At 40.8% G+C, this 22,040-nt stretch overlaps 1 protein-coding gene across 6 annotated transcripts in view; it reads right to left on the minus strand.

Moving 5' to 3' along the window:
* Positions 1–22,040, minus strand: part of TPK1 (thiamin pyrophosphokinase 1) — a 392,694-nt gene that overhangs the window by 148,456 nt on the left and 222,198 nt on the right. For all 6 annotated transcript variants that reach the window (XM_012177322.4, XM_004008152.5, XM_027968907.2 and 3 more), the window contains one exon: positions 9,397–9,543. In XM_012177322.4, the coding sequence (XP_012032712.3) occupies positions 9,397–9,543 (147 nt within the window). The remainder of the gene's footprint in view (positions 1–9,396; positions 9,544–22,040) is intronic.

Here is a 22,040-nt window from a genome sequence, read left to right on the forward strand (position 1 = left end):
CAATTTGATTCCTGGATCAGGAAGATCCCCTGGAGACGGGATGGGCTACACACTCCAGTATTCATGGGCTTCCCTGGTAGCTCTGATGGTAAAGAATCCACCTGCAATGCGGGAGACCTGGCTTCGATCCCTGGGTTGGGAAGATCCCCTGGAGAAGGGCATGGCAACCCACTCCAGTATTCTAGCTTAGAGAATCCCATGGACAGAGCAGCCTGGTGGGCTACAGTCATGGGGTCACAGAGTCGGACACGACTGAGTGACTACAGCATATGCTGTACATCAACCGAAACAGAATCAGCAGAACAGAAAACAAGCCTTCAAAAATAAATACTTCGTGAGTGTGTGGTTTCACTTCTTACAGAAAGCTGGTTTCATTAAACATGGGTAAAATCAGAGGGAAAGTTCCTACAGAGATTTAAAGGGGACATTCGAGTGCTTACAAAATGAGAGTTGCGTGGCTCTAAAATTTTGTTGTCTTACTGCAAATTAAATACATATACAAATACAAATACATTCATCTGTATTTGCAAAGCACAAACAGACACAGATGCAGAGAACAGACGTATGGATACTGGGGGCTGGGGGAAAGGAGGATGCACTTGGGACGCCGGGACTGATATCTATACACTATTGAGCCTATGTATAAAATACATAATTAATAAGAACTTACTGTATAGCACAGGGAACTCTACTCAATGCTCTGCGGTGACCTAAACAGAAAGAAAATCTGAAAAAGAGGAGGTATGTGTATACAGTATAGCTGATTCACTCTGCTGGACGGCAGAAATTGATACAACATTTCAAAGCAGCTATACTCCAATAAAAATTAATTTAAAAAAAGAATGTGGTTAAAAAAATAATATTAGTTAGTACACTGTTCAACAACAGGATAGGATTTTGTTTGATGTTTTTCAAGCCCCATACAGTGGAGGAGGAGGAAAAGCACACAGCCGGGGAGAGGCGAGGAGGAGTGTAGAAACATTTTGCTAGAAAGCTGGGCAAGGTCTGAAGCGAGGGAAGGAAGGGAGTGCTTAGGGCAGCTGTGTGTCTGGGGGCAGTCCCTGTGGGAAAGAATCTGCTGCCCTGGCGTATGGAGCAGACAAGCCGCACAAAAAGCGCAAGCAAAGCGATGAGACACTCTGAAGAGAGTCTAGGTTGGACGCTGAGTGGCAGGACTTCCCAGAGAAGGAAGCTTGGCTGGGCACAGGACAGAGGAAGGAAGCGGGGTTAGCGGTTTGCCTTGTGGAAGAAGAAAGGGAGATCGGGCGAGCTCCTCGTGACAGGTCATTTACAGACATGAAATGCCCTAGTGGTCCTTTGTTAGATATCACTGCATGAAATCTACTTCATTTGCAGCATAAATTTCCTCTCAAAGAAATGCTATGCATAACCCTGGGCAAATCATTTTACCTGTAAGTCCCTGCCATTGCTCATCTACAAAACGACCTCTAAGGCTTCATACTATTTACACTAATATTGAATGGCGGTATGCTTCAGGATAAATTATACAAAAGATTCTGAGATGGCAAGCCACAACAAAAATTGAGAAGATATAGGAGGAGAATGAAATAATAATTTTAAAGAAAGGTGTTATAAGTGGATAATAAATAATGAAAAGATTATCAGTGGTATAGCATCTAATCACTCTGAGAATCACTTCTCTGAGTTATCACTGATGAGAGGGGGCCGGATGTGTGGACAGACAGACCCAAACCCTCAGCTCTCTGCAGAAACCATCATGCATACCAAATTTACATCATGAATACTCAGCTTTTCTCAATCAGACTACTAACACCGTTCTATCATATTCATTACCAATATTACAAATGTATAATGGAGAAGGTGTCAGGACTTTATACAGCAAATAATAGATCTAGTGAGACGAAAAAAAAAAGCAGTAAAACATGACTATGATCGTATGGAATTAATATTTACAACATATTTAGAGGTTTGTTCAACTGAGTTAAAAACCAACAACATCCATTCTGTAACCATTCTCTTGTACATCAGATATTAGAATCCTAAATAGGAATCACCAAACGAGGTTTAGGATAATGCAAAAGGCATGCCTTATTAACTCTCGGACATCTCATTTCTTGGCCATAAATCCTATTAACTTGTATTACCAACTGCCATAAAACTTGGAGATAAAAGATAATTTATGCTCAGTGTACAGAAGCTAATGTTTCTGGACTTCTGAGAAGCACAGGACCAGAAAATGAGAAAGTGTGTATGTGAAATCAGCAGCCACTCACACTGCATGGTGAGTGTGACAAACACACTTTCATCATCTGGCTGGCTTCACGAGAACACAGCCTAACCCGTCATTGACATCAGTGGGGCTTCATGGCTAAAATGTCTCTCACCAATTTCATAAAATCTGTTCATAAAAGGGCATGGTATCTTATTAACAACACCTTTTTTTTGGAAGTAAAAGAGGGATGCTTGTTTTTCAGGGAGAAGAGATTATGCATTCTATTTTTAATTTGCTACTTTAAAATGGCAGTTTGAACATCTCTTCAAGCAAGCACTACCTACTGTGGTTCTCATTCATAATGAAATGCTTGACCCCATAGCAAGTGAAATATGCCAAAATACTACCAAAAAGACATTATCTACTAAAAGTCGACCTGCTAAAAACGTTCAGTCTCGCAAATTTACATAGACCTGGAACTACACTATTGTCTCCTTGTTTTAAAATCCAATTTATAATTAACAAAACAAGTCAGAGGAAGGGGGCTGAAAAGAGAATTAGATGAAAGATTTTAGGCTGCAACAATCTATACAACTCTAAGTGAATGTGCTCCAGACATAGAGGCCTGTGACAAATGACTAATATACCTTTAATGAATGAAGGATGATGGTTTATTTATACAGCAGTCTTCCAGAGTCCTGTATGTAGACTCTCCGAAAGAAACGCAGACCATTACAGAAACACTAAGATGAATTGAGGGTAGGGAGGCTTTTTCCGAAAAATCAGGAGAAGCACATTTTAGTTCCATGGTCCAGGGGTACCGCAGGTACTTGAACCATCATGGAACAGACACAGCACTAAATCATTGTTATCAGCCAAAGACCACGTCTCATTCCTCCTCCTATTATCTTCAATTTCAGACAAACTAGAATCATAGAACCAATTCTAGAAGATGCTGTCCTCAAAAACAATACTCAAATGATAATTAACATTTATATTGAATTTTTAGTTCAGTTCAGTCACTCAGTCATATCTGACTCTTTGTGACCTCATGGACTGCAGCACACCAGGCCTCCCTGTCCACCACCAACTCCCAGAGTTTACTCAAACTCATGTCCATTGAGTCGGTGATACCATCCAACCATCTAATTTTCTGTCATCCCCTTCTCCTCCTGCCTTCAATCTTTCCCAGCATCAGGGTCTTCTCAGATCAATCAGCTCTTCACATTCAGGTGGCCAAAGCATTGGAGTTTCAGCTTCACCATCAGTCCTTCCAATGAATACTTAGGACTGATTTCCTTTAGGATGGACTGGATGGATCTCCTTGCCATCCAAGGGGCTCTCAAGAGTTTTATCCAACACCACATTTCAAAAGCATCAATTCTTCAGCGCTCAGCTTTCTTTACAGTCCAACTCTCACATCCACACATGACTACTGGAAAAACCAAAACCTATATGGACCTTTGCTGGCAAAGTAATGTCTCTGCATTTAAAAATGCTATCTAGGTTGGCCATAAGTTCCTTCCAAGGAGTAAGCATCTTTTAATTTCAAAAACAATACTCAAATGATAATTAACATTTATATTGAATTGTAGCACTTTTTTTTTATTTTAGTGGTTTGATGATAATCTTACTTAATCTGCTTAAATGGACAAAGTTTTTTTTTTTTTTTTGGTAGATTTTGTTGTAATTGAGGAAAACACATAGTATTATTTTTGTTTAATTTCAGGGTGTAGCCACAAGCAGGGATATACCCTTAAAGTGCAACCAAGATTAATCTTATTTGAAAAGAATGTTGCGGAGAACATACACACGCTCACACACACATACAAGAGATAACGCGCAGTGTGTGGGCTGTGACTTGTGTAAAGAGTGTCATTTCCATCTTAGCCCATTAATCCCATGAAGGAGAAAACATAGTGGAGCAGAACAACTGTGGAGTCAAAACACTGCTGTGTGACCGTATGACCTGTCCTGCTCTCCTCCTCCCAGGGTTGTTATGAAGCTCAAACAGAGTCTTTCTATAAAAGTCCCCAAATTATCTCCTTTCTCAAGATCAGCTATCTGATGACTTTCAATCAGAAACTACATTAAAACACCTTGAAACTATTCTTTATTTGTCACTGAAGCATACCAGATTGATTTCTTCAGTCTAGTTCCAAAATATTTGCAAATGGTTTCAATTTATGTTTATGGTGTGCCCATCCTGACTGTGATTACAATAAGCCCTATTAACCAGGAACAGCATCCCACAGACATCCATCCTCAATATGCACACTACCAAATACAGACGTATGCTTTATTATATGTGCAACACACAACATGGAGATATGTGAAAACACTATTACACAGTCATTTTAGCTCCAATGGTACATATCCCATTTCCAGGATGTAGGTTGAATCTCTGCAATAATTTTAATATAGCTTTTAACAGATTTTTGGAGTTAATCACATTTCATAAGTATACCATTAAAACTGCTTAAAAATATGGTAGAGTGTGTAAGACTGATTGGTATCTTAAGCCCTCAAACACACTCATTTTGGGTTTTGCATTTGTCCTAGAAGCTGACTGACAACTCTGTCAGACAGAGTGAAGCCAGTCAGAAAATCACGTAAGGTATGTTAATGCATATGGGTGGAATTTGAAAACGTGGTACAGATTATATTATTTACAAAACCGAAAGAGAGACACAGACATAGAGGGGGAAAAGTATGGATACCAAGGAGGGATGATGGGGACAGGTGGGATGAACTGGGAGACTGGGGTTGACATATATACATTATTGATACTATTCATAAAATAGGGAACTAATGAGAACCTACCGCATAGCACACCTCACTGCTCCGCTGCTGCTAAGTTGCGTGCGACTCTTTGCGACCCAGTGGACTGTAGCCTGCAGGCTCCTCTGTCCATGGGATTCCCCAGGCAACAATACTGGAGTGCGTTGCCATGCCCTCCTCACTCCTCTATGGTGGCTAAAGGGGAAGGGACTCCAAAACTGGGGGGATATGTGTATATATACAGCTGTGCAGTAGAAACTCACACAGCACTGTAAAGCAACTGTACTCCAATACAAAAAACAAGTGACTGAGAAGCAGGGACCCAGGAAGTGTCTCTGGGCAGCCCCGCCAAGCCCCCAGACCAAAGTCTGTGCTAAACATTCTCACTGCTCCTGTGATCGAGGGTGTGGTCTTGCACGAGCTTTCCGCTTCAGAGTATGCAATCGTTACTTGCTTAGGATAAGGTAATTTTCTAGTTGTTTCAATAAGACAAAAACAAACAGACCAGAGAGAAATTCTAGAGGGCCTGGTGGCTTAGACAGTAAAGAATCTGCCTTCAGTGCAGGAGACCCAGGTTCAATCCCTGGATGGGAAAGATCCCCTGGAGAAAGGAATGGCAACCCACTCCAGTAATCTTGCCTGGAGAATTCCATGGACACACAAAGACTGAGTGACTAACACACTCAGGGTGTGTGTAGGCACACTCATCATGATCACTACGTTTGGGGAACTGGGGATTCTCTTCTTTAAAGATTAAACTTTGAGTTATATTACAAATGAAAAGAGAAGATGATTACATTACTATACATTTTGTGTAGGGTCCTGATCCCAGACTTTCTCTCCCAACTTCAGCTTCTGGCCCTCTGACGGAGACTATGCCCTCTGCTCAGTCCTCTTTCCAGCCCACGAGTTCCTCTCTTAGACCACCTCACACCAGGCTGGGGCAGTGTAACTGCGTTCCACCAAAGGCAACGCAACCCACTGCCAGGCCTGGCCTTTAAAAACATGTGGTGCCTGGTGGTCCAGGCGTTGATTTGCACTTTCAAATCAAGGGGCATGGGTTCGATCCTTGCTTGGGGAAGTAAGATTACACATGCCACACAGCCAAAAAATAAATACATTTATAAAAAATTTAAAGAAGAAAACATGCAGTGCCACGCCTTATAGTTTCCTTTCTCCCCTGCTGCCTCAATGTGTCCCAACTGGCTCAGATAAGAAGTAAACCATACCACCCAAACCATATTCTCCATGAATGAGAAAAAAAAAAAATTAAGCATAATCTCAGTTAAGCCTTTGAGATTTGGGGGTTAATTATCACTGCAACATACCCAGGGTAGATCAGTACCCTGGCCAATTGACAACAACAAAAAGCTAGGAAAAAAAGGGGGGGATCTTTCCAGATGCATCAGACATCTCCCCTCCCCCACAAAGAATACTCAAAACCCCAAAACTAGGTTTTGATTGAAAAGGAACACCAAATCTAACTTTCACCTTACACGCATTTGATTTTTTTCTTTTTTTTAACCAAATCGTGAACCTGCACTTCAATTTCTTCAGCCTGAGTGTGGAAGGACATCAGGAGAGTGAGCTTGAGCAAGGTAGGAGTGTAAAGGAGACTGCACTGCTTAAGCAGACACTCACAGAGCAAAGACGAATAGAAAGAACACTCCCACAGGAATGCTAGGAAAACTGCCGACCAAATTCTGGATGAGAAGAGGAACAAGTCTTCCTGGGGCATCTGTAATCAGAAGTCAAACTCCCAGCAGAATTAGCTTCAAAATATATACCACCTAGATGGTCTCCCAAAAATCTCAAACAAAAGGTCTTAAGTTTTTAGTGTCTATAAATAACTGGGCTAGAAATCCACCCCAGAGTCTTCTTGGACTCACTTTTAATTCCTATTTCAAGTAATTCCCACAGGTAAAGTTTTCAGAAATACGAGGTCACAGAGAAAAATCACAAAATACAGAATGAAATCAAGGTTACAAAATATAAAAGGAAAAAAGAACAGAAAAGACAGCTAACTTATAAAGACTGCAGATATCAGAATTATTCTGGACTATAAAGGAAGTACAATTACATTTTAAGAGTTTTTAAAATGTGAGTAAGGGGAAAGTATGTAAGAGAGATGAATCATGACAGGAATTTAAAAGCCTTTGCTACGTAAAGGATACGTTTAATAGCAAAATAGAACAGCTAAAGCAGAAGAATGAAGTGGTTGCAGAGGTGATGAGGAACTTCAGAATGCAGCTCAGAGAAACTAAGAAAATATGAAGCAAGTTTTGAGATATGTGTGATGCCATTAGAGGATCATATATGTGTGTGTGTGTGTGTGTGTGTATACACACACACATACACACTCAACTGGAGCTGCAGAAGAAGAAAGAAAGAGCATGTGATGGGACAATATTTGAAAACATAATGGCTGTGAGTTTTCCAAACTGAGGACAGACAGTAGCCTATAGACGGAGAATTAATTCTAAGAAATCCCAAGCTGAATACATTTTAGGAAGTCCGTATTTATACAACAAAGATACAGAACACCACAGACAATGAAAAGATCTTAAGAGCAGAAGTCATTTTTAGACATGGCTTTTGCTATCAGTTAATGTTCCAACTTTACTTTTCAAAAATTATCCTATGATATCTAGTTACTTCTTAGCCAGAATATTTATACAGAGACAAGTTACAGTTGACTATTTTAGTGTCCATAGAATCTTATAAATAAAATAATAAAACAATAAAGTTCAATGCTTCACAGCTGTAGAGAGTTTCACACTTCAGAAAGTGTCAGGAAATTGTAAGTACTTAACAAACACCTAATTAGAAATCTAAGAAGCATATCTGTGTGTGTCAGACTGCTAACTGAACTGTTTTAATAACTTTGCCATAGCTTATGGCAAAAAAATTCACTCTAGTATATATCATTCAAGGCTTTTCACAGTCAGGACCTAAACTATCTTCTGGACCTCAGAGTCTGATATTTAGGTATTTTCCATATGGCTGCTCAGTATTACCTGTATATCCCACAACATGCCCTACAGCTCTATCTTTCTTTAGTGGCTCCTTCTAACTGGAATGACTTTCCCATCATTTCCCATAACAGAGATCTGCTCATCCTTCAAGAGTCTGTTGAAACGTAAGCTCAACAGAATGCATGTTCCATGAAAGCAAGGGTTTTGCTATTGCTGGCTGCTGTATCCCCAGAAAAGCACCTGACACACAGCACGTACTCAGTAAATATTTGTTGAGTTAATTGATTGAATAAAACGTGAATGCCTCTGTAAGCATTTCCTTACCACACCCATGACCAGATTATATAATCTTTCATCATCTTTATGTTCTAAACTTTATGTTTGTGTTTAATAAATGTCTCCTTCACAGGACATGTACTACAGATCTTTAGAACTACAGTTCTAAAGAACCTATGTTACTATTTCTGTTTAATCTTCAATTACCCAGCAGTGTAACAGGTAGGCAGCAGGCACTCCGTCACTGTTTGCTGACCAAATAAATGGACAGCATGAAGTTTGAAAACTGAATTCTTCAACTTCCTTTTTACATCTCACAGAAAGTGTTCCAGAAAGCAACAAAGCCAGGCAGTGCAGGAAAACAAAAAAAAAAAAAAAAACCATGCACAAGTGGCTGAACAATGGTGAGCATGCATTATAACTTGCCATATTAACCAAACAACAATTTTTAGGAAATGACAAGCTACAGATGGTGAACAGCAGACGGAGTGGAAGCAAAGCTATATGTAGCACACTACAGTGAGAGGCAAAAAACGAAAAAAAACAACTGTCCACTGGTTTTTAAAAATGTTACCAAGCTATCATTTTTCAAACTGAAATATACCCATCAACCTCATAAAACATGTTTACATAATAAGAATTCTATTCTAAGCACTACACTGATAGAAAATTCTCTTGCTGTTTATCATGGGAAATGAATGACATCATCATGAAAGTGAAATTAACAAGCAAGCAACTTATGAACAGTAAAAGTTAAAGACTTCAAGTACTTCACAAAATCAAACACTGTTTCCAATTACCACACACTGAAAATATTGGAGAGTTCTGTTTGAAATTTTTGCCAAGCTTTGTGCTTCCTCTGCTGAGATTTTTCTCAAGTGACACTCATATTCAGCTGCTCAAAATGCAAAAATGCTAAATTTAATTCTTAATCAATTTAATTAAAAACCTTATTTCCTTTCTTTGGTTTTGTTTTTCTAAGTACAACAAAATAAAAGGTTTGCAGCTTCTCTTCCACCTATGTTCCCCTTCAGTGACCAGAGGCAGTCAAACTTGTCAGCTTCACTCAGTTGAAACACGTAAACTGGGCAGATGCTTTCGCCTTATCTATAAAAATCTTACAGGTTTTGTAGAAGCAAAGTGCGGACACTGTATTTAATCCTCACTTACCGGTTGGAGCAGGTAGACGAGAGATTCCTCTTGGATTATTATAATGGGCAAAGAAGTTATTTGAGGCGCTTGGAACAAAGTGCTCACAGATGCCATGATCTGGTCAAAACGTCCAGCAAGTCCTCCCAAGGTCACAATCATATCTACCTATGAAACCACAGGAAAATCGGCAGTCACATATTTAAGGAATTTAAAATGATTAAATAGCACTGAATACTTCTATAGAGCTTTCAATACTCTCGTTCATTAGATAAGCCATGAAGAAATGGCAGACATTGACTGTGTTGTTCAGATGAAGGAATTAAGTCCCATGATTGGTTAAGTAGCAGCCAGCTTCTGAGAGCAACATTTTTGGTACCAATCGTTAAGTTTTTCCCATTTACCTATTCAGCTGGAAAACTAGCCAACTCTTCCTTTAAAATTCTGCTCCGTGTTTCTTCCACGTGGAAGTCTTCCCGAATCCGCAGCTGGTGCTGCTCCTGTCCACCCACATGGCACCCAACAGTGAGGGAGCCTGTTTTACAGGTCTGAGGTCTGTCATTGCCCCCGCCACAGTCCAAGTATGCTAAAGACCTGAACTGTCTTCACTGAACCCAGCAAATTGCCTAAATTCTCTGTACCGCATTTTTCTGTTCACATGGAAAAGCTGGGTAACAATGGCCAATTGATAGGGTTGTTCTGGGGATTAAATGAGGACACTAAATGGGTTAATAAATGCAAAGACTTAAAACATGTTCACAACACAGTGATTGCTAAAAACATGTCAGCTGCTCTTCCATCGCATTATTTTTAGTATTATTACATTTATATTATTATTAATATGTTTATTATCGTTACATGTCATTTGATGTGTTATTTTTTTCACTTAACACTTTAAAGAAAGCATTTCCTATCATTACAGTGTAGTTTATTTAAACATTTCCCTATTGCGGATAACACATTTCCATGCTATTTATATATAAAATTACTGCGATGCTTTCCTAACTTATAAGAACAATAGTTGAAGATCGGCCACGGAGCAGTGGAAGGGTGCAGGGTCACAGGCTCCTCTGGCCGAAGCCCTTACGGAGAATGAAAGAGAGGTGGAACCTGGTCTCCTTCCTTTGGCTAGTCAGCCTGATCTTCTCATGTATCAGCAGAGTCAAAGCTCCTATACTGATCATGAAAAAGGAAAAGCTGGAGAGCTTAATCAAAATATTGTAAATAAGAAATAGAGTATTTCCTGCCATATCAGTAAACGAGAATGCCACAATCATCAATGATTCCTGCACTCCAAATACGAACCCCTGAGCCTGAGAGGCACTCAGGAAGGGGAATAGCGCCTGCTCAATCTGGCAGCCTTCAGGCTGCAGCCACTCCCTATGGTGAGCACCAAAGAACTCAGGGTGTGATCAATGACCAATGCAGGATACTGACCTCAGAGAGCTGAGAGGCATATGGGAGGAATGATTTCAGTGAGCCCAGACTCCTGCATCTTCCCATGCACAGAATTCCTTAACTTAGGCTACCTGTTGCTGTTGTTAGCCACTCAGATTTGTCTGACTCTTTGCAACCCATGGACTATAGCTTGCCAGACTCCTAGATCCATGGGATTTTCCAGAGAATACTGGACTGGGTTGCCATTTCCTTCTCCAGGAGATCTTCCCGATGCAGGGATTGAGCCTAGATCTCCCACACTGCAGGCAGGCTCTTAACTGTCTGAGCCACTTAGTTTTCTTTAATTAGTTTTTTAACTTTTTAAATCTAATTAAATTTTCTTTAATTAGCCTTTTGATGTTTCGACTACCTGCCCTTTGCTGAAAAACTTCTATATAACCTGGCTCCTCCCCTCCTCAGAGCAGTTCTCTCAGGGCCACTTGAGATGCTGTCTCCTGGGCTTGAAGTCCTAAAATTTCCCACCAGATAAAACATAACTCTCAGTTTCAAGGTTGTGACTACTTTTTAGGTCGACACAAGAAAACTTTACATGTAATAAGAACTGACAGTTATACTATTCACTCTACCTGAAGTAAGTAGAACTTATTTAAAGATAGGAACTATTTGGCTATTAGTTTTTAAATAGTACATTTTAAAAGCTCAAATAACATGTTCCTTGAAGAAATCATGATTTTAAGAGAATAACACGACACCCCTGCACCGGTACAACCTGTTCAGTTTCTGGAGGAACAGTAAGTGGCGTAAGTCGCCATTAAGCCAAAGGCTGTGCAGCTCACAGGTTGTGACCCTGGTCCTCCTCACAGTGCCTAACACATGCAAGACACTCAAATGTTGATGAATGAATAAGTGAAGACACTGCAAGAAAGGACCAGTCAGCCAAAGGAAGAACTAGATTAACTACCATAATATGAGAATATATACATCAGAGGGGGGATTCATAACAACACAAAAAGTACACTACACAGAAGAATCACAAGGTTGGGAATGAGTTTCTTATTTTTGACCTTTTCAGAGTGTAGGGAGAATAAGAAGTTTGATTTTGAATAAGATACTTTGTGTCAAAACTATTGTATTTTAAGACAAGCATACCACACATCTAGAAGATCTGATTTTTTTTTTTTTTTTTTTTTGGAGCTCTTTCTGGAACTCTGAGAATTAGATTTGAGGCAGAGGAAGACCATGTACCCTAGGAAGCATGTATCACTCCTAATACAAAGGTGAAGATTAAGACATCTAAGTCTTCAGAAGAAAGGGGTGACCTACAAGCCTTTGGGATGTCAAGTCAGGTAATGGCTTTTAGCAGTGCTTAGAAAATCTCATTAGTAACACTCCAGACCAGAGGGGAATGGCTCAGAAATTATATAGGAACTCAGAAGAATCAAAGAGAATTTGCCTTAAACTGAAAAGAAAGACAATATAAGAAAGAAACCAGTCCATCCTAAAGGAAATCACCCTGAATATTCACTAGAAGGACCGATGCTGAAGCTCTAATACTTTGGCCACCTGATACGATGAGCCAATTCACTGGAAAAGAAACTGATGCTGGGAAAGATTGAGGGCAGGAGGAGAAGGGGGCGACAGTGGATGAGATGGTGGGATGGCATCATCAACTCAATGGATATAAGTTTGAGCAAACTCCAGGGGATAGTGAAGGACAGGGAAGCCTGGTGCGCTATAGGCCATGGGTTTGCAAAGAGTCAGACACAACTGAGCAACTGAACAGCAATGGAAGACACAGTAGAGAAAGTTCTAAGGCTCTAGTAAAAAGGACATGGCACAGTCCTATCTACATAATCCTAAATTCACAGCAGAACAAATATCTGATGATAAAATAGTTTATTCCCTATGCAGATTCTGAAATCCCTTATTTTAGGTTCTCAATTTTTCATTACTATACTTCAAGCCTTGAGGGATCCCATAACCTTTGAGGCTGAAATTTAATCCCCATCTTCCACACTGGCATATCATGATGAATAAGCAGTATCTGTAAATCAGTCACTGAGTTTTTCAGAATAAAGAAGCAGCAAGATTACTTCTCATCACTACTCATTTTCTCTACAGGAAGTATTTAGCAAGACTGATTATGAAAACATTAGAGGATCAACGTAAGCTGCAGGGGGGCGGGAGGAGCCAGCCAGGAGCTGTTTCTGTAGTTGTCTAGCTCTGGCTGGAAACAGGACATTCAAAGAGATGGAAGAAAGAAGACAGACACCAACAATATTTACACAGGGCTTCCCTGGTGGCTCAGATAGTAAAGAATCTGTGTGCCATGCCCGAGACCCAGGTTTGGTCCCTGGGTCAGAAAGATCCCCTGGAGATGGGAATGGCAATCCATTCCAGTATCTTGCTTGGAGAATTCCATGGACAGAGGAGCCTGGCAGGCTACAGTCCACGGGGTCCCAAAGAGTCAGACATGCCTAAGTGATTAATACTTTCACTTCACTTTATAAGCCTAGATGCCTGCCTTTAGGACAACAATGCCACTGGGAAGGACTTTTCAGGCTAAAGCTGGCTGTTTACAGACAGCCAGGACACCTTTTCTATGTGGATCCAAAGCCTGGTGCATTACTCCTAACATCACCCAGTGTAACATAAATTTTTAAAACAGTATTTTCTGGATGCCTCAGCATTTCCACAGACTATAAGCCCCTGACTCCAAGGACCAGGTATACCAGGGTGATAAGACTGGTCTCTATCACAAGTTCCCCTCCCTGCCCTCCTCTGACTGACCTAGTGACACTCAAACACACCCAGTGACAGCCCCTCACACTCCTGCTGTGTCCCTGCTCTAAACCCCCCCAAAGGCACTTGCTCACAGAGCCTCGCTGTCTGCTGGCTCCCCACCTGCTTGGTTAAGCTCAGACCCTGCGCCCTGTGCCCTCTGCCGGTAAGGCCCCTGCATACCTTTCCCCTTTAGGACCTGTGAGCCAAACAGCCATTTAATTTCAAACGCCTCTCTTGCATGTGTCTACACCAGACTGATCTTCAAAACCCCCAGATTATTCCTTACAGCACACACAGTCAGACTTTGTTACGACTGCTGATACACCTGTGTCTCTCTCTCTCTCCTTCTGCTGCTGCTAAGTCACTTCAGTCGTGTCCGATTCTGTGTGACCCCATAGACGGCAGCCCACCAGTCTCCCCTGTCCCTGGGATTCTCCAGGCAAGAACACTGGAGTGGGTTGCCATTTCCTTCTGCAATGCATGAAAGTGAAAAGTGAAAAGGGAAGTCACTCAGTCGTGTCCGACTGTTAGTGACCCCATGGACTGCAGCCCACCAGGCTCCTCTGTCCATGGGATTTGCCAGGCAAGAGTACTGGAGTGGGGTGCCATTGCCTTCTCCACTTCTCTCCTTCTAGAGGAGACCTAGGAAACACAGACAGCAGCCGCAGCGTGTGCGACACAGCAGACAGTAAGCATTTCTGAGCTTCATCAACACACACAAATCAGGGAAAATTGAATAAATAACCAGAGAGGCAAGAAGCTGATTATTAGGCTGCATTAACACCATCTAAAATGTACAAAATAGTACTTCCATACTTGGCAAGGATTCCCATAGTTGGCAGCTTTTGAAAACAATAACTTATTTCATATGTGTTGCCCTGGGCAGTATATATTTGCTGATCACTTACTGTCTATTAGGTACTAAACACTTAGGATAGATCTGTAAACAAGACAAACCACCACCCATGTCCACGCATCTGTTCTTTAGGTCTGCATATGTATTCCTGCCCTACAAATAGGTTCATCTGTACCATTTTTCTAGATTCCACATATATGCATTAATACACAATATTTCTCTGTCTCTTTCTGGGCTTCCCTGATAGCTCAGTTGGTAAACAATCCACCTGTGATGCAGGAGACCGCAGTTTGATTCCTGGGTTGGGAAGATCTGCTGGAGAAGGGAGAGGCTCCCTGCTCTAGTAGTCTTGGCCTTCCCTTGTGACTCAGCTGGTAAAGAAACTGCTTGCAATGTGGGAGACCTAGGTTTGATTCCTGGGTTGGGAAGATCTGCTGGGGAGGGGAAAGGTTACCCACTCCAGTATTCTGGCCTGGAGAATTCCATGGACTGTATAGACCATGGGATCGCAAAGAGTTGGACACAACTGAGCGACTTTCACTTTCACTTTCTGACTTCACTCTGTGTGGTAGACTCTGTGTCCATCCACACCTCCACAAATGACCCAATTTTGCTCCGCTGAATGGCTGAGTAATATTCCATGGCATACTTGTTCATGTTCCATATCTTCTTTATCCATTTCTCTGTTCAAAGAGTGTCAGGAGGGTAGTCATGAAAACTGAATGTAAAATTAGGAGGAATCAGAGTAAAATCTAAATGCTAGATCTGAAAAGAGCCTCAGTAAGGCACTGAAAAGTCCTGACTTTTATTAGCATTACATGGAAAGCCATCCTGAGCAGTTATCAGTTCTGATATTGCAACATCTGACACAAGGTTATTTTTACCTCCTCCCAGATACAGTCTCTCACAGAAATATGGGCTTCCAGCAAAACCATATTTCTTTGATCTCATTGGTTGCTTCCTCTCAGGAACCAACATAACAACTTTGGAATAGCCCAGAGTAAAGTCCTTAATTCTCTTCTGTCATTACATACTCTGCCTTGGTGTTCTCTGACAGCCTTGTGGCTTTAAATACCAACAATGTCAACACTTTCTAACAGTCTATCATCAATCCAGACCCTTTCTCCTCAACTCCAGGCTCCCATATTCAATGTTTACTTGACATCTGCATTTGGAATCCAATAGAGACCTCTATGTTAACCTGATCTTTCCCTGAATCATGATCTCCCACTGTTTTCCCCACAAAAGCTATTCTACCCCAAACTCCCAGGGTTCATTCTTAACTCTTCTCTCTTATACCCCATAAAAAAATTATATTGGTCCTAAGTTCAGTGAAAGTCACTCAGTTGTTCTGACTCTTTGAGACACCATGGTCTGCAGCCAACCAAGCTCCTCTGTCCATGGGATTCTCCAGGCAAGAATACTGGAATGGATTGCCATTTCCTTCTCCAGGGGATCTTCCCGACCCAGGGATCAAACCCAGGTCTCTGGCATTGCAGGCATGAATTTTACCATCTGAGCCACCAGGGAAGTCTCAGTTCAGTAGACATCCAAAATTTCTCCCCTTGTCACTTCCTACAACCCCATCACAACCACGGCCACCAAAATCTGTCAGAGAATATGAGCCACCATTATAGCTCATGGGAAAGACTGCAGTGGCCTCCAACAGAGCTCTGCTTTTGCCCTTATTTCTCCACAATCTATTCTCAATATAGTAACAAAAATAACCCTGTCAAAATGTAAACCAGATCTTGCACCCTTCTGCTCAGAACCCTCCAGTGATTTTCTTTTTGGATCTATCTATTAATGCAAAACCAAACAAATGAGACCTAATGAGACTTAAAAGATTTGTTGCAGCAAAGGAAACCACTGACAACATGAAAATACAACCTACTGGACAGGAGAAAATATTTGCAAATTATATGACTGATAAAGGGTTAATATCCCAGATATATAAAAGGCTCATACAAATCAACATTAAAACAAATAAACAAGTAAACCAAGCAGTTAAAAAATGGGCAGAAGAACCGAATAAACATTTTTCCAAAGAGGACATGTAGATGGCCAATAGGCATGTAAAAAGAAGTTCAACATCACTAACCATCAGAGAAGTGCAAATCAAAACCACAATGAGATACCACCTCACACCAGTCAGAATGGCTGTTATCAAAAGGATGAGAGATTAGTTAGTGTCAGTAGGATGTGAAGAAAAGGGAACTCTTACATACTGTTGATGGGAATGAAACTGGTGCGGCCACTGAGGAAAACAGTAGGAAGGGCTCTCAGAAAATTAAGGCTTCCCTTGTGGCTCAGCTGGTAAAGAATCTGCCTGCCATGTGGGAGACCTGGGCTCGATCCCTGGGTTGGGAAGATCCCTTGGAGAAGGGAAAGGCTACCCACTCTAGTATTCTGGCCTGGAGAATTCCATGGACTGTATAGCCCCTGGGGTCTCAAAGAGGTGGACACAGCTGAGCAATTTTCACTTTCACAAAATTACACACAGAACTTCTATATGATCCAGCCATCTTTCTTCTGCTCCTTCTGGGTAATACACAGAAGAAGTCATGATCTCAGAGAGATCACCACACTCCGATGGTCACCACAGCATTAGCCGCAATAGTCAAGACGTGGAAACAGTCTAAGTGTCTGTCAACAGACGAATGCATAAAAAAAGATCAGAAAATATGCAAGAGACATATATATGTATCTCGTATTGCATATATAATACACACAAACATACACACAATGGAATAATATTCAGACACAAGAAAGAAGGAAATTCTACCATTTGTGACAACATGGATGAACCTGGAGGCTTGAGATGCCAAGTGACATAAATCGGATAAAGAAGGACAAACACTGTATGACCTCACAGAAAAATTTTCAAAAACTAAACTCAAAGAAGACTGGAATGCCATGAAAATACTGCTACATTTAAAACGGATAACCAACGAGATTGACCACACGGTACATGGAACTCTGCTCAACGCCACATGGCAGCCTGGATGGGAGGGGAGTTTAGGGGAAAATGGATACATGGATATAGATGGCTGCGCACCTCTGCTGTTCACCTGAAACTATCACAATCTTGTTAATTGGCTATACCCCATTACAAAATAAAAAGTTTAAAAATAAACAAATAAAATAATTCTAAACTCAAAAAAAAAAAAAAAGACAGAGAGAGAGGAGAATGTCAGTTGTGGGGATAGGGAAGTAGAGAGACATCGGCCAAAAAGTACAAACTTCCAGATAAATGATAAGTTTTAAATGTCTCATGGACAGCAGGGTGACTATAACCAACAATACTGAACTACATACTTGGAAGTTACTAAAAGTAGACCGTAAATGTTCTGTTAGAACAACAAACAAAAGTAATCATGTGAGGTGACGGACTTGCTAACTGACTCTTACTAGGGTGCTCATTTTGCAGCATGTATGTGTACTAAACCGTGTTTATACTTTAAAGGTACACAGCGTTATATACCGAGTATCTCAATAAAGCTGGAAAAATAGAGATACTTTACATTCTTCTTTTTTCTTGCTTGGTCTTCAAAATCCGCAATGTATTTCACAGTGATGGCACACCTTAAGTCAGGCTAGCTACATGTCAAGGGCTCAGGTGGCCAGTGGATCACACAGCTCTAGAAATAGCAAAGAACAGTGAAGTCATCCACTCCTATTTCTGGGGCCCCATCTAGAAAAAGCAGTAGGAGAAAAGACAAAACATTCAATAGCACTACTATGGCTGCAGAGAACCGCTGTCCTTAGAAAAAAGCCCACTTTCTGTTGGCGTTACGCGTGAAGACATTATAAATACAGGGGATTTTTAATGAGGATGGACCATGAGTTTCAGAGGGCAATGAGAGGGAGAGTGTGCATATTCGAGGGCAAGTCTCCTTATTTTAGATCACATCTACCATCCTCTAAAGAGCGAAAGTTACTCTCAAAGACTAACACATTTTCTGTTGGCTGTGATCCATCAAAGATTCAGTGTTTGTAACTCTAAAAAATGTTGCTACAATCCTATTAGATCTATAGAGAAAATATTTTAAACAAAATATTTGTGCACAGATAACACAAGTGTGTTATCTATCATGCCATATTCTGTAATATATAAAATGTTAAAAAAAATTCCCTAACCTGTTTTTCAAGATCTCTTTCACTTCTAACAGTCCACATGAGATTCTCTGGTTAAATAATAATTGTGTCTATTTTGTTTAGAGAACAACTGAGAAACTTGGCTTTGCGTTATCTGCCTTAATAGAATCATGACAAGACTGGCTGAAGGATATATAACTCCAAAAGGAGAAGCAATTTCATTTTTCTATTATACAATCAAAGCCTTTTGGTAAACAAATGACATGTTTTTCTCCATTTGTCCTCAAAAAGACTTAGATACAGCATGCATGAAGTCTACAGCAGGGAAAGTGGCTGTCAGCATATTTTAATTGCATTGACTCTTCATAAATTGAATTTTGGAGGTGCATAAATGGACAACTTCTTTGAGGCTATCCCTGATAGACAGGGTGACCATACAATTGAATGCACAAGCTGAGACACCCTTGAAAGTAAAAGGGAACATTATAAATAATTACACCAAGGATACAGGCACAAAACAGGACTATCCCATGTAAACCAAGACACACGTTTATCCTGCTGTTCGAGAATTCCAAGTATGTAGCCAACTGAACCAAATTAAACACAAGGGTCTCAAAAATTTAGACGTTATCCTTAAGCTTCCCTTAACCTTCAGAGATCCATACTATATGACAACTAGGCTTGAACAGGAGATGAAATTCTCTGGTCCAGTTGCTGGATGCTCTAATTTAAAGACGGAAGACCCAGTGCAGCCTATGAAGGAAATCACTGGGTCAGGAGAGAACAGAAACAACCACCTGCCAACAGCCCAGTGATATCAAAGTATGTTTCAATAAAGCCGATAAAACAATTCAAGTGACTGATGTGAAGTACAATGAGACACCAGAGAAATTAAAGACCTGAGGCTTCACGGTATCAGAATATACTGTATTGACAAACAAAGACAGTACCTGGCTGGATCTTGGCAGCCTGTGGAAAACAATACCACAGGGACCCTATTTAAATTTCAACAAGGCCCAATGAGTCACAGTTTAATGGCAGCCTGTTTCGGTGAGAAAGAAATCATGCCTCTTGCAGTGGCAAGATAATAAGGCTCCAGATTTTTCCTCAAATAATTTGCTCTCCATCCTTCTTTCTACAGCTTTGAGTCATCACCTCCCTCACCGGGGTGACCCCACTGGTCTCCTGCCTGGGGCTTTCTGTAACCAAGTAGTTTCCTATCTGATTACAGGAGAAAGCTTTCTACATCTCAAATCTGATCATGCCAATGTTCTCTTGAAGTATTAGCTCTCCAGAATCTACAAACTAAAGTCCCATCTCCTCTAATACTCACTTGTAAGTTGCATCCACAACTCCCACCCCCCTTTATATTCTAGAAGCACTTCAGTTCTCAGAACACATCACAAGATTGCAAACTTCAGCGCTGGAACTATTCCCTCCCCTCACTCTCCCTTGTAAAGTATTTCCAAAGATGCCTACCTCCACCTTCTTTAAAAAAAAAAAAAAAGAAAGAAAGAAAACTTGTTTGAACAGAGCATTTTCATCTCACTATGTCAAACTGCAAATATGTTATTAAGAGATGTCATAAACATATTTACACAAAGCTTGTTTTTGAACATGTTCTTTGAATGAAAAGTTTAAAGAAATTAAAAAAGAAGAAGAGGAAGGGACATATTTATACCTGAAAAGTGGGCAATGTACACAAGCTTGTTTGTATTTGACAGAAAACTAGGGAGGCAATGAAAAGGGTCTATGCTAAGACTCCCAACTGTTTAAAACTATAATACCCCCAGTAAAAGTTGTAGCAACAAAAGTCCAGGCAGTCCATATCCTCACTGGAGAGGTCAGCATGCCCAGACTGGAAGCAATTCTTTTTGCCACAGGTCCTTGACACACTAGCTGCAAGTCAGCAGCAGAGGAGGCCAGCAGAGACAGGCCTACCCCAAATGCCTAGTGCATTCTATGAGCCTGTTATAGGAAACATGTAAATGGTCCAAGTGTGCATGTGTGATCAGGACTTTCGGTATTACCCACCCTTTGACATCCCAAACCTAAGAGTTTCACCTTTGGTCTTGAACACTCAGAACAAAACACTCTCTTGATTCTAGCTAGTTCCTAGTTCATCTTCCAGATCCCGCTGAGTTACCACCTGCAAGGAGAGTTCACGCTGGAGAAGGTCCACTTTCAAGGGGCTTCCCACCTGTCCTATCCCACTTATAATGGCATCCACTTCATAGACCGCAAGGTCTTAGGGTCAGAAACTGTCTCATTCAGGTTGCCCTCTTCAACCTACAGTACTTCGATTGGCTGGTAAACACGTTACAGACATCTGCTAGCTGAACGGTTACAGTTTCCATGCTTTACCTCTGGTGAATAACCAAGCATCATCAAGCACACACTTGAAGTCTATTTTCCAAGGTCTCTATCTCTTTCTCAGATTCTTGATGGAAAAGACGACTGAAGAGTTATCCTTCCAAGAATCCTGTAACTGGTTCCTTTATTACTATCATGAAATTTTTCATCCTTCAATTCAGTTTGCACACAGCCATGACACTTTCTAAATTGTATTACAGCAGGAAGCTTAAACCCAAAGCCTGAAAACATTAGAGAACTCTTGAATTCAGGGAACATTAAGCAATAGGAGCTCATCAAAAGCCTTCATACCTACACTGAAACCAAGCTCCACCCAAGGGCCAACAAGTTCCAAAACAAGACATACCAGGCAAATTCTCCAGCAACACAGGAACACTCCCCTGAGCCTCAATATACAGGCAGCTCAAAATTATCCCAATACCTTTGATGTCTCATAACCCATTACGGGTCACTCCACTGCACTCCAGAGAGAAGAAACCCAGCTCCACCCACCAAAACTCCAACACAAGCCTCCCTAACCAGGAAACCTTGACAAGCCACTGATAGAACCCCACCCAAAGTGAGGAAGCTCCATAATAAAGAGAACTCCACAAATTATCAGAATATAAAAAGGCCACCCCAAACGCAGCAATATAACCAAGATGAAGAGACAGAGGAATACTCAGCAGGTAAAGGAACAGGAGAGTTGCCCACCAAATCAAACAAAAGAGGAAGAAGTAGGGAATCTACCGGAGAAGGAATTCCGAATATTGATAGTGAAAATGATCCAAAATCTTGAAATCAAAATGGAAACACAGATAAATAGCCTAGAGACAAGGACTGAGAAGATGCAAGAAAGGTTTAACAAGGACCTAGAAGAAATAAAAAAGAGTCAAAATATAATGAATAACACAATAAATGAGACTAGAAACACTCTGGAGGCAACAAATAGCAGAATAACAGAGGCAGAAGATAGGATTAGTGAAATAGAAGATAGAATGGTAGAAATAAATGAATCAGAGAGGAAACAAGAAAAACGAATTAAAAGAAACGAGGACAATCTCAGAGACCTCCAGGACAATATGAAACGCTCCAACATTCGAATTATAGGAGCCCCAGAAGAAGAAGACAGAAAGAAAGATCATGAGAAAATCCTTGAGGAGATAATAGTTGAAAA

The sequence above is a fragment of the Ovis aries genome, chromosome 4 (genome assembly GCF_016772045.2).
Source record: "Ovis aries strain OAR_USU_Benz2616 breed Rambouillet chromosome 4, ARS-UI_Ramb_v3.0, whole genome shotgun sequence".
NCBI lineage: Eukaryota > Metazoa > Chordata > Mammalia > Artiodactyla > Bovidae > Ovis > Ovis aries.